The sequence below is a fragment of the Scylla paramamosain genome, chromosome 31, assembly GCF_035594125.1.
Source record: "Scylla paramamosain isolate STU-SP2022 chromosome 31, ASM3559412v1, whole genome shotgun sequence".
Lineage (NCBI taxonomy): Eukaryota > Metazoa > Arthropoda > Malacostraca > Decapoda > Portunidae > Scylla > Scylla paramamosain.
In genome coordinates, this window is record NC_087181.1 from 15,100,359 (window position 1) to 15,116,499 (window position 16,141).

Consider the following 16,141-nt stretch of genomic DNA (forward strand, 5'->3'; position numbering starts at 1 on the left):
ACACACACACACACACACACACACACACACACACACACACACACACACACACACACACACACACACACACACACACACACACACACACACACACACACACACACACACACACTAAGCCACACTAAATCACACAACTTTATGCATTCTTGGGGTTTCATTCCTCTCAGATCATGTGCTGAGCTAGTAGTGTGATGGATATTGTTTATTTTATGCCTTCATATCAATCAAGGAATACAACATATGGTTTATGTCTTAGTGCAATAATGGTTTGCATTTATAGCTCAAGAAAACCATATGCAGTGAAGCATATCCATACAAACATGTGTTGTTATGTGTCAAACAAAAACAAGACCAGGAATAGCAGTGATGATCAGATAGCAAAAGAAAACATTGAGGATTACAAACAGCACACACATACAGGGAGGAACTGGTGAAAGTATTAGGTGAAGTGTGAGGTTATCGTATTACACTGGATGCTGGTGACCTCCTGCCTGCCTGACTTACAGTGGGGCACCCCTAAGGGCTGGGTAACTGACTGGCTAGGAGACACAGGACGCCTATCTGTTGGGACACTTGCACAAAGGCTGCTTCTGTATCACTGGAAATGACCCAAGACAGACAGAGAAAGAGAGAGAGATTAAGTAAAAAATAAACAGTTTCTTCCACCACCCTGCATAAATTGAAGAGAGGATTAAGTAAAAGGTAATTAGATATGCCCCAGACACTGAACAAAACTAGTTAGAGAGAGAGAGAGAGAGAGAGAGAGAGAGAGAGAGAGAGAGAGAGAGAGAGAGAGAGAGAGAGAGAGAGAGAGAGAGACTCCAGACAAATGAACAAAAACTACATAGTCAGAGAGAGAGAGAGAGAGAGAGAGAGAGAGAGACTGAGTGCTTGAATGAATGTTTATGTAATGCCTCTATTGTGCCACTCAACCATTGTAAACAGTGATGAAATACCTATAGATAGCTGATAAGCTTTAAGGGAGGCACTTGTAGTCAATCTATGCATTTTTAGGGGGTCACTTTAGCTTAATACAGAAACAACAACAACAACATCAACAATACACTGACCAGAATAGTTATGACTGGTGCACTTGCTTTGGACTGTCTCTCTCTCTCTCTCTCTCTCTCTCTCTCTCTCTCTCTCTCTCTCTCTCTCTCTCTCTCTCTCTCTCTCTCTCTCTCTCTCTCTCTCTCTCTCTCTCTCTCTCTCTCTCTCTCTCTCTCTCTCTCTCTCTCTCTCTCTCTCTCTCTCTCTCTCTCGGCTGCATTTCTGCCTGCTTCCATATAGTGAACTGTTTAATGTTTTAGTGGCAGTGTGGCCTTTCCGTGGCATTTTCCTGTTAATATTTTTTTATATTTCTCTCCCTTTAATTCCTGTTTCTTTTCCTTTTTATTTACTTTTTGTTTGTCCCTTTTTTCTTTCTTCTCAACATTTTTCACTTTTCTTTTTTATACATGCATCTTTTCTGTGGACTTGTTTGTCTCTCTTTTTCTTCTGATATTTTTTTCTCAGATTTCATTCTGTATTTCTTTTTTACGTACCTGTTTTTTTTTTTTTTTTTTTTTCCTTTTTTTTATGTATGTTTGTGCATTTTCTCTCCTCCGTCCATATTTCTTTGGCATTTTCATTTCTTCATTGATGTTTTTTTACACACTTTATTTATTACTTTGTGTAATGCTTCGGGGTAGATAGCAGGCATGCAATCATCGTAATTCCAGCTTATTTTAATGGGCTTGAGCTAAAGGTCTTGATTCTTTGTTACGTCATTCACCCAATACCACAGGAAGTCCATGAGAAATTGAGTTTGCTGAGGAAATGTTAAGGTCTTGTACAAGTGCCAGGCCAGAGAGGGTGAGGTGTAAACAGTTCATAGATGAGTAAGAACGGATAAGAGTTTGTGTTTCTACCTTTCATGCATACCATTTTATAATCATACCAGAGATAACCTAAGAAAATTTGTTATTATGCCCAGATTTGCATTCTGTGACTAGATATTGTAAGCAATTAATGGACAGTGACATAAGATAGGTTTTGTTGCTGCCTTCAGTCACATGTGGCATTTTGTTGTCGTAGCCTGGAAGTGTCCTAAGGAAATGAGCTGTCAGGGATGTCCAGCTCTCCTCTCATTGACCAGGTGTAAACATGTGATGGACAGTGATGTGAGTGAGAGTTGTGCAAAGGCTTGTGTCTCTGCCCTCAGAGTCATTCATGGCATTTTGTAGTCATAGTATGAAAATATCCTTAGGAAAGTGATTGAGAATGTCCAGTTTTCCATTCTATGACCGTTTTTTATGCAGTTCTTGAAAAGTGGTGTAAGAGTGAAGGCTTGCCATACATCTCATTGAAATTATTATAAATTAACATTAGGCAAACATTTATAAACTTGTATTTCTTTTAACTTGACCAGGAAACTGCCTCATGGTTTATAGACTGGTGCAATGCAATCACAGGCCAGGTGGTGCTTTGTCCCGTGAAATGGTTGTTGTACGGAGGCTGTTGGCCAAGTCACAAAGGGTCCCACTCACTGTTAGGCGATTGGTGCTAAGCAAGCCAGATATTTGAGCTCAATACATTTCAAAACACTTATTCATGGCCTTAATTTTCTGCTGTGAAGTAAAAAAAAAGTAATAAAAATATATAAAAAAAAGGAAAGATAAGATATTTCAGCTAGCAACCCAAAGTATTTGTTATACATGAAGATAATCGAAGGATGTTTTTTTGCATTAAAATATTGCTGATCTTTTTGAGTGAGTGAATATTATGAGACTGTGTTCAGCATCACCTTGGATACTTTGTCTTCAGTGTATGTTTGTGAGTAGGTGGGTGGCTGGCGGCATAGCTAGTCACAGTTCATCTCTTTCTGTCTGGCTTTCCTTTTGTACGGTTCTGTTTACCTTTCATGTCTCTCTTTCTGATTGGCTGTGTCCCTGATGCCCTATTGTTTCCGAGTGAGGAGCGGCCACTGTAGCAATGCCCAGTCAGTCCTTTCCAGGTATAATACACTCTTGCATCCCTGTCACACTCTCTTCCACTGTGTCTTCCCAGCACATTCGTGGCCTCCCTCCTGCACCTCACTCCTTCACTCAAGTAGGCTGAGAAGATTTTTATTCTGTTCAGAACCTTACTCATCCTAGACTAGTGAGTTCTGAATTTTACATGTCTGCAGCCTGTAGTTTATTAACCCTGATGTTTTAGTCAGAAACACTAGCCCTGATTTATGTTATTTTTACCATTATTATATTTTGGGTGTGAGGACATCTCGGTGGGCTGGGCAGCTGGTGTCTGCAGTCGTTTGCCTGGCTGTGGGTCAGTGCTAGTGCAGGCTGCAGGACTCTGGAAATTTTCTCAGCCTGTCCTTGAATTTAACTGTCATATACTTTGTGTAGTCAGTGAGGAAGGTCAGTCGCCTTCTAGCACCCTATGCCGAGGTCAAAACGGACAGGAGGTTCATCTTCATCCACTGACTGTTACTGTGATGTCACTATTACCTGTGTAATCTAGTTTTACTCAAATTCCCAAACCAACAGTAGTCTGTGATTGTCTTCAACATTTCAAGGGAACTTTTAGTGATTAACAGAAAACAGATGTTTCTTAATAAAGCTTTTGACATGTTTAACTCTTCCTCATTCATTCCTCTATTGTTAAAGTCTATATGTAGAGTTCATTATGACAGAAATACATACTATTTTTTTTAGCCTATGTTTTGCAGGCACGAATAAGGTACAAAGTATTAGACTGTATTTATGGGTAACCAAAGAAATACCGGTAACTCAAGACTTTATCTCAACACTGTATAACATCATGCATGGCCAACTTTGATGTGTCCGGGAAAGTGGCAAAGGTTTATCATTGTTACAAAAAGCTGTACATCCCTATGCACAAGTACTATATTTAATTGAACTGTTCATTGATGGTTTTTGTGAAACAATTGAAGCCTCCACTATTTGGCTTTTTAACTGACAGTTCTGTGTAGTTGCTTTAAATATGTTAATTTTAAAATCATCATATTAGTATACTCATTGAAAGTTGTGAAAATAATCTCTATTGCTGAATATTGTTTAGTTTGCAGATGAAAGACTTATTGTTAGTTTTAGGCAAAGTGCTGTTGCCATATAGCAGCTAGTGTTTGGTTATGATAAATTTATTACTTCTAAGTTACTCTCACTTAAATCATGATGTGATGTGTACTTTTTACTTGAAATAGAGTATGAGTTGTAAATACATTTCATCAAGAACAGAAATGAGTGTAAAGTTTGAAGTAAAAGTACTTTGAAAATTTATGTTTTCTTAACCTGTCATAAAGTTACATTGGCACAACTTCAGATGCTTGTGATGGCATTGACTACTGAGAAAAAAAATAAATAATTGTGAGGGAAATAAAACTTGGTATTTGGTTTTGCTTACACCTTGTTCATGGCTGTGAGGGAGGGAACAATGCCACTAGTGCATCCCCAACACATCCCAAGAGTTAATTGCAAGGATGGCGTGAGGGGATTCAGAAACCTTTATGTATTCTTAATTGCTAAGGCATGAAAACCTTGTGGCTACCTCTCTAGTTTTCTGAGATTTCAACTGGGTATGTAAGTACTTAGATCATACGTTTTGAAAGGTTTCATGGCCACTAATGTTTTTAAGATAATGTTGCTTAATTGAAAAATGATGTGAAGTATTTTTTATTCACTTATATGACAGTGTTAACTGCATACATATACCATTATTTTTTTTATAGATTCTTAACCATTAATATTTGTGATTATGGTGCTCAAATAAAAATAATAATGATTGCATGGTCATTTCGCGTTTTTATTCTCTTGACAGTGTTAATTGGCTCGTGAAATGAATGATGGATAGTACTACTGTAATAACATTAATCTGAAATTGAAAGCTGACAAATGTCCTTCACCACGTCTTGCCCAACATGTCAATGAACCAGTCAAATAAAACGTCATAGAAATGCCCCATTGGCCGCACGGACAGGCAAGTCATCGTAAGGAAATCACGTCCTGTATTACGTCTTCAGTCAAATGGCGTTAGGAATTATATTTAGACGTGAGTGGAGACCTGTACCACCCACGCATGCAGGGTAACGTCTCGCTGTGTTATTCGTACGCCTGTCAGCGCCGCGCACCATTACTTGAAATAAACAAACGTTTGTTGCGCGGCGCCTATACGGGCTAACAATTCCTTTAGCAGTCACCCCTTCCTTATATGGTACGATTTATTATTCACCCCTTTGTATTCAAAAGTATTTACGTATTATTAAGTGAGCACACTACATGGCTTGGTTGGAGTGCGGCGAGAACGTGTCCTGAGCGTGTAATTACGGTACGATGACAGACGGGGCGGGGCGGCAGAATCGATCGGTATTACCATGGAAACCCACAGTGGCGTCAGAGCGGGGGCAGCGGAGGGTTGTGTCGAGCAGCGCGTTGAGTCGCCTGAGAAAGTGGGCTGTGGAGGGCGCGAGCAGGTGTGTGGAAACATGATCTGGGACTGGCCGCATGCACGGGCTGCCGAACACCCACCTGTCTATTTCTGAGTCCCGCGGCCCGGCGTCTATTATTAGCCATGGGCAGTAGTGGGCAAGAGGAAGCCCCGGGGATATTTTGGGCATGGGTAGAGGCAGCCAGCGGCAACATGGCGCTGGCTCTGACTACCTTAGTGGAACAAGTGCAGTCGTGGGCGAAGGGTGTGGGTGTGAGCGGCCTGCTCACCCTCCAGCCCGTCATGGATACCCTGGGGACACTGCTGGTGGGGTGGATGATATTCGTCACCCTCATCCTTATCCTGGGCACCTTTTTCTACTTCAAGTTCATCCATCACCTGGAAAATGAAGGCACTGACACTGCCTCCCAGGGGCGCGGGGAGGACAAGGGTGGGGCCAGAACCTCGGGGGGCGCCACCCAGGGGAAGGCCAAGGCTATCAGAAAAGAGGAACAAGCCCGAAAGCCAACCATTGTGCCAGAGAGGAAGGCTGACCCCGTGTCTGCCCCCGTGGGTACCGGCGCTGACCCCGACGCGGTGAAGTGGGCTTGTAATGTGTTCACGTGGCTCTATAACAGTGCTGAGGGCGGCAAAGTGGTCAACAAGGTCTGGCTGGACACACTCAACGAGAATACTGTCAAGACTGCCATTGAAGTGAGTGTTGTGTTAATCTTTTGTTCTACTCTTACTGTTACTAATACTATGCCACTATTTCAGCTGAGTTATCCTTGTGTTATTCTATCCTGCTGTTCATTATTCGCTGTTATTTTTACTTTATCGTAATCTTAGTTGGTTTTAATTATTCTGAGTGATCTTGTCGTTCTTTTCAAATTGATATCATTGTCAATTATCCTCGTGTTGTTATTGTTCTTGTTCTGTCATTGCAGTGGGTGTTGTTCTTGCGTTCTTGCTGTTATTTGGTGCTGGAAGGTGTTATTGTTGTTATTTGTCGCTGTACTGGGTGTTTTCCTTGTGTTCTCTTTTGAAATGAGTGTTCCTGTTTAATTATTGTAATGGATGTTAATCTTGTGTTCTTGTTCGTATTCAGAGGTGTTCTTTTTTTCACCGTTAGAGGGAATGTCAATCTTGCGGTTCTTGTTGTCATTGGTTATTTAAGAGGTTTTATTGTTCTTTACCATTGTTGTGGGTGTTCAGCTTGGTTTTTGTTGTTGTTCGATAATGAAAGGAGTTACTGTCAGTGTTTCCTGCTCAGTGCATCTTGATCTTGTTCGTCATTGAAAGGAATTGTTTTTCTTCTTGTTCACCATTTGAAGGGAGCGTTAATAATGTTGTTGTTCTTGTTTTTGTTATTCGCCGGTGTCTTTTATTATTATTATTATTATTATTATTATTATTATTATTATTATTATTATTATTATTATGCAAACGACCAAGTATGTTATTTTTTTATTATTATTTTTTTTATTATTATTAGTGAAAAAAGGCGTTTCTGGCGTGGTACTTATTGAAAACCTATACAGTTTAAACTCTCTCTCTCTCTCTCTCTCTCTCTCTCTCTCTCTCTCTCTCTCTCTCTCTCTCTCTCTCTCTCTCTCTGCGGGTGTAAGCGTCACTCACTCACTATCGGGCCGACACTCCCTCACTCTGGCACTGCTTCCCTCCCTTGGCACCCCTTGGCACTACCCACTGCTCTGACACACCCCGCCCAGCCAGCCAGATGCTTCCTCCTGCCTACCTGCCTTCCTTCTTACCCTCCTCCTCTTTGTCTTCTTTCGCATATTTGTCTCTTGATCTCTGTGTCTCTCTTTCTTTCTTTCTTTTGTCTTTTTTTTATTTTTGGTTTGGTTTGGTCTGGTTTGGTCTGGTTGGTGGCAGTTGTTGTTGCTGTTGTTGTTGTTGTTGCTGTTGTTCTTTCTTTTTTTTCTTTCTTATTCTTCTTCCCTTCCTCTGCATTGTTTTCCTCGCCCCACGTTCTCTCTCTCTCTCTCTCTCTCTCTCTCTCTCTCTCTCTCTCTCTCTCTCTCTCTCTCTCTCTCTCTCTCTCTCTCTCTCTCTCTCATCCCTCACCCTGAAGCCTTAGTTTATACATTCCTTTCTCTTTTTCTTTCTTTGCCTCTCTCTCTCTTTTGTGTCTCTATCATCTCATTACTCTTTCCTCCCTTGCTTGTTTTTCGTTTTATCATGTTTTTATTTTAAGTGTTTTTGCTTCCTTTTTTTTTTCATTGTGTTTTCTTTTCACGTGTCTTCTTCTTTTATTATGTTATCTTGTTCCTTCCTTTGTGTGTGTGTGTGTGTGTGTGTGTGTGTGTGTGTGTGTGTGTGTGTGTGTGTGTGTGTGTTTTGATCCTGATTCCCATTTTGTGTGTTTTTATCTTGTTATTTTCCTTCTCACTTCTTTTATTTTTGTTCCTGTCTCATTTCTTCTTTTCTTGTTCTTGTTCTTGTTCCTACTACTACTACTACTACTACTACTACTACTACTGCCATCATCATCATCATAATAATAATAATTTATACATCACCATACATTCTCACTTTCCTTCAGTCTTAAGTTTTATCCGATGAGATTGTATCAGTTGGGAGGACGTTAGATCGAGGGAGAACACGAAACAGTGGAAGTGGAGGAAGGTAGCACCGTACACTGCTTTAGACCGCTAGTGTACGATAATTGGTAACCCGATACGATGTCTATCGGTTAATCAGTGGTTCTTCTATGTTCTTCCTGGTCAGAATGATTTGAGTGAGATACCAATATCATATTAACTTCCATTTCGTGTTTTCTCTCAGTCTTTAGTCTGAGGAAAAGGAACAAATAAAACGAAGGAACGAAAAGAAACGAGGAAAAATAATGAGATGAAAACGCACAGAAGGGAAAGACCAAAATACTGAACCACAAAGGAAGGAACGAGATAACATCATAAAAGAAGTAAAGAAAATCTGAAAAGGAAAGAAATGAAAAGAAAAGAACATTAATAAATAAATTAATTGATATGAGACTATCAGACTATTATTTTTTTAGCTTAGAGAGCGTAAGACAGAGAGAGAAAACGGAACACAGTGAAAGTACCCGAAGTTAGCACCGTACTCTTTTGACTGGCAATGTACGATAATTGGTAACGTGATACGATGTCCAAAGGCAAACCGATGCAAACTGAATCGTACTTTCTGGCAAGAATAATGTCCACTCGAGTGTTTTGTTACCTTGTCTGACATTAGGGCCTTGTGACACGTGGACACACACGCACGCACGCACACGCACGCAAAGAGAGAGGGAGAGAGACAGTGAAAGGGATGTTGTGAGGTGGTGAGGTGATGGCGGCCTTGTATAAAGTGACCGTAGGTGTGAAGTGATGAGGTGATGAAGTGAAAAGTCATATTTTTAAACGTTTTGGCTTCTATCTCATTATTTTTAACCTGCTTCTTTTCTGTCTGCTCTCCTTTCATCTTCCTCTCGTTTTTCCTTACTTTTTAGCATCGTTTTTATTGTATTTTCTCCCCCTTTCATCCTGTTTTATTTCCAGCTCTCATAACAAGCTCTAGTGGAATCGATTGGGTATTTAATGATGTTTTCATGATTCTGGCAATAGTTATCAAGGATTCTGCATTTTAACAGGCTCGAGTGGAAGTTATTAAGGTTTTCAAGGGTGTTTTTATGATTCTGGTGATAATTTAACAAGGATTCTACATTTTATCATAGGTTTTAGTAGACGTTATCGGGGTTTTCAAGGGCGTTTTCATGGATGTAGTGATTGCTTACTGAAGATTTTATGTTAGGTGTTAGTGGAAGCTGTTAAGGTTTTCAAGGGTGTTCTCATGATACCAGTGATAGTTTAATACCATTTCTACAAATCACTGGAGTTTTTGAGGATGTTTTCATAATCTAGTGAGGGTTTAAAATGAATTCCACACAACATTGGGAAAGAAACACCATGAAAACCTGACCAATCACCGATATGACCTTTGAGAAAAAAAAAAGTCGTGATGGGAGAACAATGCGTCTAAGAATACAGGTCAGGTTATTACGAAATACGCAACAGCGGGCCAGCACACCGGGGAACGTCAGGTGAGGGAGGCAAATGCAGCGTGAATGCGGGACTCGAGTATTGACAAGATAATGCTACAGCCACATGTGCACCTTGTCCCTTACCCATGCCACTGCAGAGCGCCTAGTCTTGCCCGTTTGGTGGTAGTAGTAGTAGTAGTAGTAGTAGTAGTAGTAGTAGTGGAAGATGAGCACTAGTTGTATTAAAAGTATTGTCTCCTTATTTATCTATTTATTTTTTTAAGTGAAGTTGTAATGATAGTTGAAAAAAATATTGTGCCTTTAAAGAAAACAACAACTGGTGGAGCTTATTAGGTGATGTTAGGATGTGTTTTCATGATTCTAGTGGCGATCGAAGGCGTAGTGATAGTTTAAAAAAAAGATTCTGTGTCTAAGAAAATTAAGAAAACTGTAGTAGAAGTTATTGAAATGTTAGGAAGTATGCTTTTCATGATTCTAATGATATTTTAACTGGGACTCTGCACCTTTAACACACTGTAGTGGAAGCTGGGTGGTGTTTTCAAAGGTGTTTTTATAATTCTACTAACAGCTTAACGAGGATTCTCTATATTTAAAAAAGCTATTGGAAGTTATCAAGGGATTTTCCAGAGAGAGAGAGAGACGGGGGGGGGGATGGGGACTCCTACTTTCCTACGCATAAACAAGAAAAAAAGGGAAGAAAATTAAAAAAGAAAAAAAGTTAAAATAGAAAAGATCGGCTGGTATTTGGTCTTCATTTGTGTTCCTTAGTGATCTCTTACGAACTGGGGAGTGTTTTCTTTGGCACACACACACACACACACACACACACACACACACACACACACACACACACACACACACACACACACACACACACACACACAGTTCTTCCGGCAATATATTCCTCGAATTTAATACCCCTTGTGTGTGTGTGTGTGTGTGTGTGTGTGTGTGTGTGTGTGTGTGTGTGTCGCAAGTGGGTGTCAGACAGGTGTATACAATAAGATCTTGGCTGTACAGGTGTGGGCAGGTATGGGCTGGGCTGGTGTGGGCTGGCACCCTCCTAGTGTCCTTGATTTAAAAGGCTAATATTTTCCCCTTGTTTTCCCTCTTTTTCTACAGTATTTTTTTCCCTCTTTTTTTCCTCCCCCTTCTCTCGCCATATGCCTCCTGTTACTTCTTACCTGCTGTCCTCTCTCTCTCTCTCTCTCTCTCTCTCTCTCTCTCTCTCTCTCTCTCTCTCTCTCTCTCTCTCTCTCTCTCTCTCTCTCTCTCTCTCTCTCTCTCTCTCTCTGTCACCTTTGCCTTTACCTGTCCGCCGTGATGATCTCTGCCCTTCTCTGCCACCCACTAACTCACCTGTCTCCTTACCTGGCTGCCTCCCCTGTAACCCAATTAAAACCACGTACACCCTTATGTCGCTCACCTGTCCTGTGATGTATTGTGTTGTATTGTGTTGTGTTGTGTTGTGTTGTGTTGGTCTTAGTTGACTTCAAGCATACAAATTAGTTTTTTTTTTTTTTTTTTATCCTTTATTTATTTATTTATTTATTTGTTTGTTTATTTTTATTGTGTTGTACGGAGGGTCTTTAATTGAATTCAGACACCCAAATGGGACTGCTTTTTTTTTCTTCTTTTTCTTCTTTTTTTCTTGTTTTTTCTTCTTTAGGTTGGCTTGGTTTGTTCTTTTCTTTTTTTTTTGTTTCTTATTTTTTTCCCTCTTTTTTTTTTTAGTTGTTGTAATTTGCGTTGTATGATTCGCCTTTAGCTGACTTCAAACACGCAAATAGGATTCCTTTTTTTTTTTTTTCTTTTCTTTTTTTCCTCTCGTCTTCTTTTTAGTATATTTTTTCTTCTTTTCTCTTTCCGGAGGTCGTTTTTTTTGGGGGGAAGAAATTTTTTTCTTCTTCTTTTTAGGTTAATTTCTCTTCAGATCTTTTCATGGTAATTTTCCTTCATTTTTTTCAGGATCATTTTTTTTTTTAATTCTTGCGATAGTTTAACAAGAATTCCGGAAGTTAGTAAGAATTTCAAGAGTGTTTTTTATGATTCTGTTGATAGATGAACAAGGATTCCGCTGTTTATTGGTGTTTTCATGCTGTTATTAATAGTTTAACAAGCTATTAGGGTCTTCAGAGGCGCTTTCATGATTCCAATAATAATTTAACAAGTTACTGATGTTTTCACGAGTGTTTTCATGTGTATATTGATAAGTTAACAAGAATTATGCATATTTATTATTTCATTGGAGGTTGTTAGGGTTCCCAAGGGTGTTTTCACGGTTCGAGCAATAGTTAACACGAGTATTGCATCCCAAACAGGTTTCAGTGGAAGTTATTAGAGTTTCCAACGCTATCATGATACTGCTAATAATGTAACATGAATATTGCATCTTTGTTAGGTTTTAGTGTAAGTCATTAGGGTTTTCAAGGAATATTACGTCTTTATTAGCAGTGGAAGTGAAGTAAATAAAGAGAGGGTGAGGCAGGACTTACGAACGTGAAGGGCATTAAAGGCACTGTGTTGGGTAATGGTACTTGATCTTTAGGGGCTGGCAGGGGAGGAGAAAGTAAGAGTGGGGAGGTGCTGGGGTGCTGGGGTGGTGGTGGTGGCGGAGGAGGAGGAGGATTGAAAATGTCTTAGATTGTGTGAATATACCAGAGTGATATTTGAAAACGGGTTTACTCTCTCTCTCTCTCTCTCTCTCTCTCTCTCTCTCTCTCTCTCTCTCTCTCTCTCTCTCTCTCTCTCTCTCTCTGTCTGCGGCCGTTTGTGAGGTTTTCAGAGAGAGAGAGAGAGGGGGAATGAAAAAAAAAGAAAAGAAAAAATAAAGAAAAGATCACGAACAAGATATGGAAGGGGAAACAAGAAGAGAGAGAGAGAGAGAGAGAGAGAGAGAGAGAGAGAGAGAGAGAGAGAGAGAGAGAGAGAGAGAGAGAGAGAGAAGGAAATGAACACATACACAAAAATAAAAATTAAAGAAAAACAACACAGACAAGATATGGAAGGGGAAACAAGAGGGAGACGGAGTTGTGGGGGGGGCATTGGGGTCAGGACGGACGCATGGGGGGGGGGCAAGGAGTCGAGAATAAACCTTAAGGAATAAACATTTAGAAAGATAAACATACAAAGAAGGAACCTGTCGATCTCTCTCTCTCTCTCTCTCTCTCTCTCTCTCTCTCTCTCTCTCTCTCTCTCTCTCTCTCTCTCTCTCTCTCTCTCTCTCTTGGTGGGTTTATGTATTCATGACTTTGTTTATTTATTTATTTGTTTGTGTTATTGTGTATAATTTACGCTGTTTGATTTATTTATTTATTTATTTATTTATCTATTTATTTTGTTTTGTTATTGGTATCTCGTATGTATTAAATATAGAAAGTTCTCTCCACCACCACTACCACCACCACCCAGTCGCTCAATAGTCAATAGGCCATTTATATCAGGTGACAGGTGTGTTTACAGGTGTGTCCGGAATCCTCTGCCTACCTGCCGTTGTTCACTGGGCCTACCTGTCTGTCTGTCTGTCTGTCTGTCTGTCTGTTAGAGGGGTAATGTTTTGCTGTTTATGTATTTAGTATTGTGAAGGTACGGAGATTTAACGTCAAGGAAAGTAATCATATTTTTTTTTATTCATCTGTCAGTCAGTAAAAGTTTTAACAGTCAATTGAGGAAAAGCTGGATGAAAAAAATGTGTAGAAAGATTATAAGAAAATTAGATCTCGTTTTTGCTTCACTCGTCTGTCAATCAGCTTAATATTAACAGTTGATTGACGAGAAGTTAGAAAAGCTGGATGAAAAAAAATGTGTAGAAAGATTATAAGAAAATTAGATCTCGTTTTTGCTTCACTCGTCTTTCAATCAGCTTAACAATATTAACAGTTGATTGACGAGAAGTTAGATACGATAAAATATATAGAAACTTATAAGAAAATTAGATCTCGTTTTTGCTTCATTCGTCTTTCAATCAGCTTAACAATATTAACAGTTAATTGACGAAAGGTTAGATACGATAAAGCATGTAGAAACTTGTGAGAAAAGCAGATATTCTTTTTTTCAATCGTCTCTTTAGTCATCTTAACAATCTGACAGTTAATTGAAGGAAACTTGAATGCAGAAAAGAAAAAGAAAGTATACAGGTAAAAGCTTATAATACAACTATTTATCCTTTCTATTCGTCTCTCAGTCAACTTAACAATTTAACAGTTAATTAAAGAAAAGATAAATACAAAAAATACTATATAGAAGCTAACAAGAGAACCAGGTATTTTCCATTCGTTCTTAGTTTAAACGCTTCACTACAACATGCAAGAATCCACAGCACTAAAAACAATGCATATAATATTCATAAGCGCCTACAAGAAAGAAAGAAATTTAAAAAAAGAATAGATTTTGCAACTTCTGACCTGTATAATGTGTGTAGGTGGCTGCAGGGCAAGAAGAAAGGTATTAGTGTGCATGATAATTAAGGAAAGCTGTGGGAAATAACAGTGAAAGGGTTAATGGAAAGTTACATGGGAAAAATGTGTCAGGACAGGAGGAAACACATAACAGTAAAGAAAGAAATTAAATAAATAAATAAAAAAAAAAAACAAAGCAACAGTGGTCTTTAAAAATCATAGCGTGAGTCATTTCAATGCACAGATTGTCCTTATCTCTTATCTGGCACCGAGAGATGACTTGAAAAGCCTCTTAATCTTTGAAGGTACCTGTTCTCTTACCTGCTTCCTTGAATTCCTGCTTACCTGTCTGCTTATCTGTCTACCTGCTTGTCTGTTTCATCTACTTCTTTACCTGTCTTTTCTACTTAGCTGTTTTCCTGTTGTCTGTCTGTCTGTCTGTCTGTCTGTCTGTCTGTCTGTCTGTCTTGCCTTTCAGCTTACCTGTCTACCTGTCTGTCTTCATCCTATCTACCTGTCAATCTGTCTCACCTAGTCTTATTTCCCTTCCTGTTCCTCATTCTTACCTTGGTCTCTTCCGCTTACCTGTTCCTTTGATTACCTGCTTGTCTACCTTGTCCTGCTCATGCATCCTTCCTTACCTGCCTGCTTCTCTGCTTTCCCTACCTGTATATCTATCAATATATCTGCTTACCTTTAAATTTTCCTGCTTGTCTGTATCTTTTCTTCCTCATCTTATAGCTTACAAGATCCTGAATACGTGAGATCCAACCCAAGATTTAGCTCAGGGACAGGAAAAGAGGAAAGCAAGGAAGGAAAGAAAGGAAGTGGGGAAGTGAAGACAAATGATAACAATAGAAGAGGTGGAAGGGCAAGGAAGGATAAAATGGGGAAGAGAGGAAATAAAGACTAGAGTGAGAATATTAGAGGTGGGAGAACGAGGGTAAAAGAGGGAAGAGGGGAAACAAGGATAAGGGTGAGAGTATTAAAGGTGGAAAAACAAGGAAGGAAAAAAGAGGGAAGAGGGGAAGTAAAGAAACCGTAACAACATGAAAGGTGGAAAAATAACGAAGAAAAAGGAGGAAGAGAGGAAATAAACAAGAGTGAGAGCATTAGAGGTGGAAGAACAAGAAAGGGAAACAGAGGAAAATAAATAAAACGAATACAAAACATTACAGGTGCTTGGGCCAGGTGAGATAAGGTGGAAAACTTATTTATCTCAAAGGAAAGAGTGGAAAAAAGAAGCTGAACACAACGGTAACAATGCAAGAGGTAGTTAGGGCAGGTGAGGTGAGGTGAGGGAGGCCAGTGTAATGAGGGCAGAGGCAAGGCTTTATCTAGGCCAGGCGCGTCACTTGCCTAGATAAGATATTGAGTGTTACCTGTTGTCATTGTGAGAGAGAGAGAGAGAGAGAGAGAGAGAGAGAGAGAGAGAGAGAGAGAGAGAGAGAGAGAGAGAGAGAGAGAGAGAGAAGGTGAGGAAGTGAGTGAAAGGAAAGGAAGAAAAAAGGAAGGAAGGAAGGAAGGAGGAAGAGAGAGAAAAGTAAGGAAGGAAGGATAAAAGAAAACTCAGAATAGGCCAGTCAGTCAGTCAGTCAGTCAGTCAGTCAGTCAGTCAGTCAGCTTCCTAATCCTGCTACCTAGTCAGTCTTAGATTACTCAGTCAGTCAATAAACGCCTTAATTCAGTCATCCAGTCAGTCTTGCATCAGTCAGTCAATCAGTCAGTCAGTCAGTCAGTCAATCAGTCAGTCAATCAGTCAAATATTAAGTCACATATATTAGATCAGCCCTTCAGTCAAGCCACTTCATTCACTCAGATTTACTCAACGAACCCAAACTTATTCACTCACTCGCTCATCAGCCAGTTCAGTAACCCAGTCACTTGAATCAGTAAGTCGTTCAATTTTTTTACGCATTCAGTCAGTCGGTCAGTAAGTCAGTTTTAATTGGGCACCATCTTTTCGTAACCAGTGTTCATTGTTATCAGTTTGTGGCTGTCAGTTATTAGTAATCAGTCTGGTGTGTTTTGTTTGGGAGATAAGGGTGGTGGTGGTGGTGGCGGTGGTGGTGGTGGTGGTGGTGGTGGTATTTGTAGTAGTAGTAGTAGTAGTAGTAGTAGTTGTTGTTGTTGTTGTTGTTGTTGTTGTTGTTGTTGTCGTTATTTGTTTTCTATTGATTTTTGTTGTTGTTGTTGTTGTCCTTGTTGTTATTCTTGTTCATGTTCTTCTTCCTCTTCGTCTTTCGTTGTTGTTGTTGTTGTTGTTGTTGTT

General features: G+C 39.6%; 1 protein-coding gene across 1 annotated transcript in view; it reads left to right on the forward strand.

Moving 5' to 3' along the window:
• Window positions 1–5,228: 5,228 nt before the first annotated feature.
• The window catches only part of LOC135088702 (uncharacterized), a 45,587-nt gene continuing 34,674 nt past the window's right edge, over window positions 5,229–16,141 (forward strand). Inside the window, exon 1 of the mRNA XM_063983663.1 lies at window positions 5,229–6,141. Coding sequence (XP_063839733.1) covers window positions 5,572–6,141 — 570 coding nt within the window. The 5' untranslated portion in view covers window positions 5,229–5,571. The remainder of the gene's footprint in view (window positions 6,142–16,141) is intronic.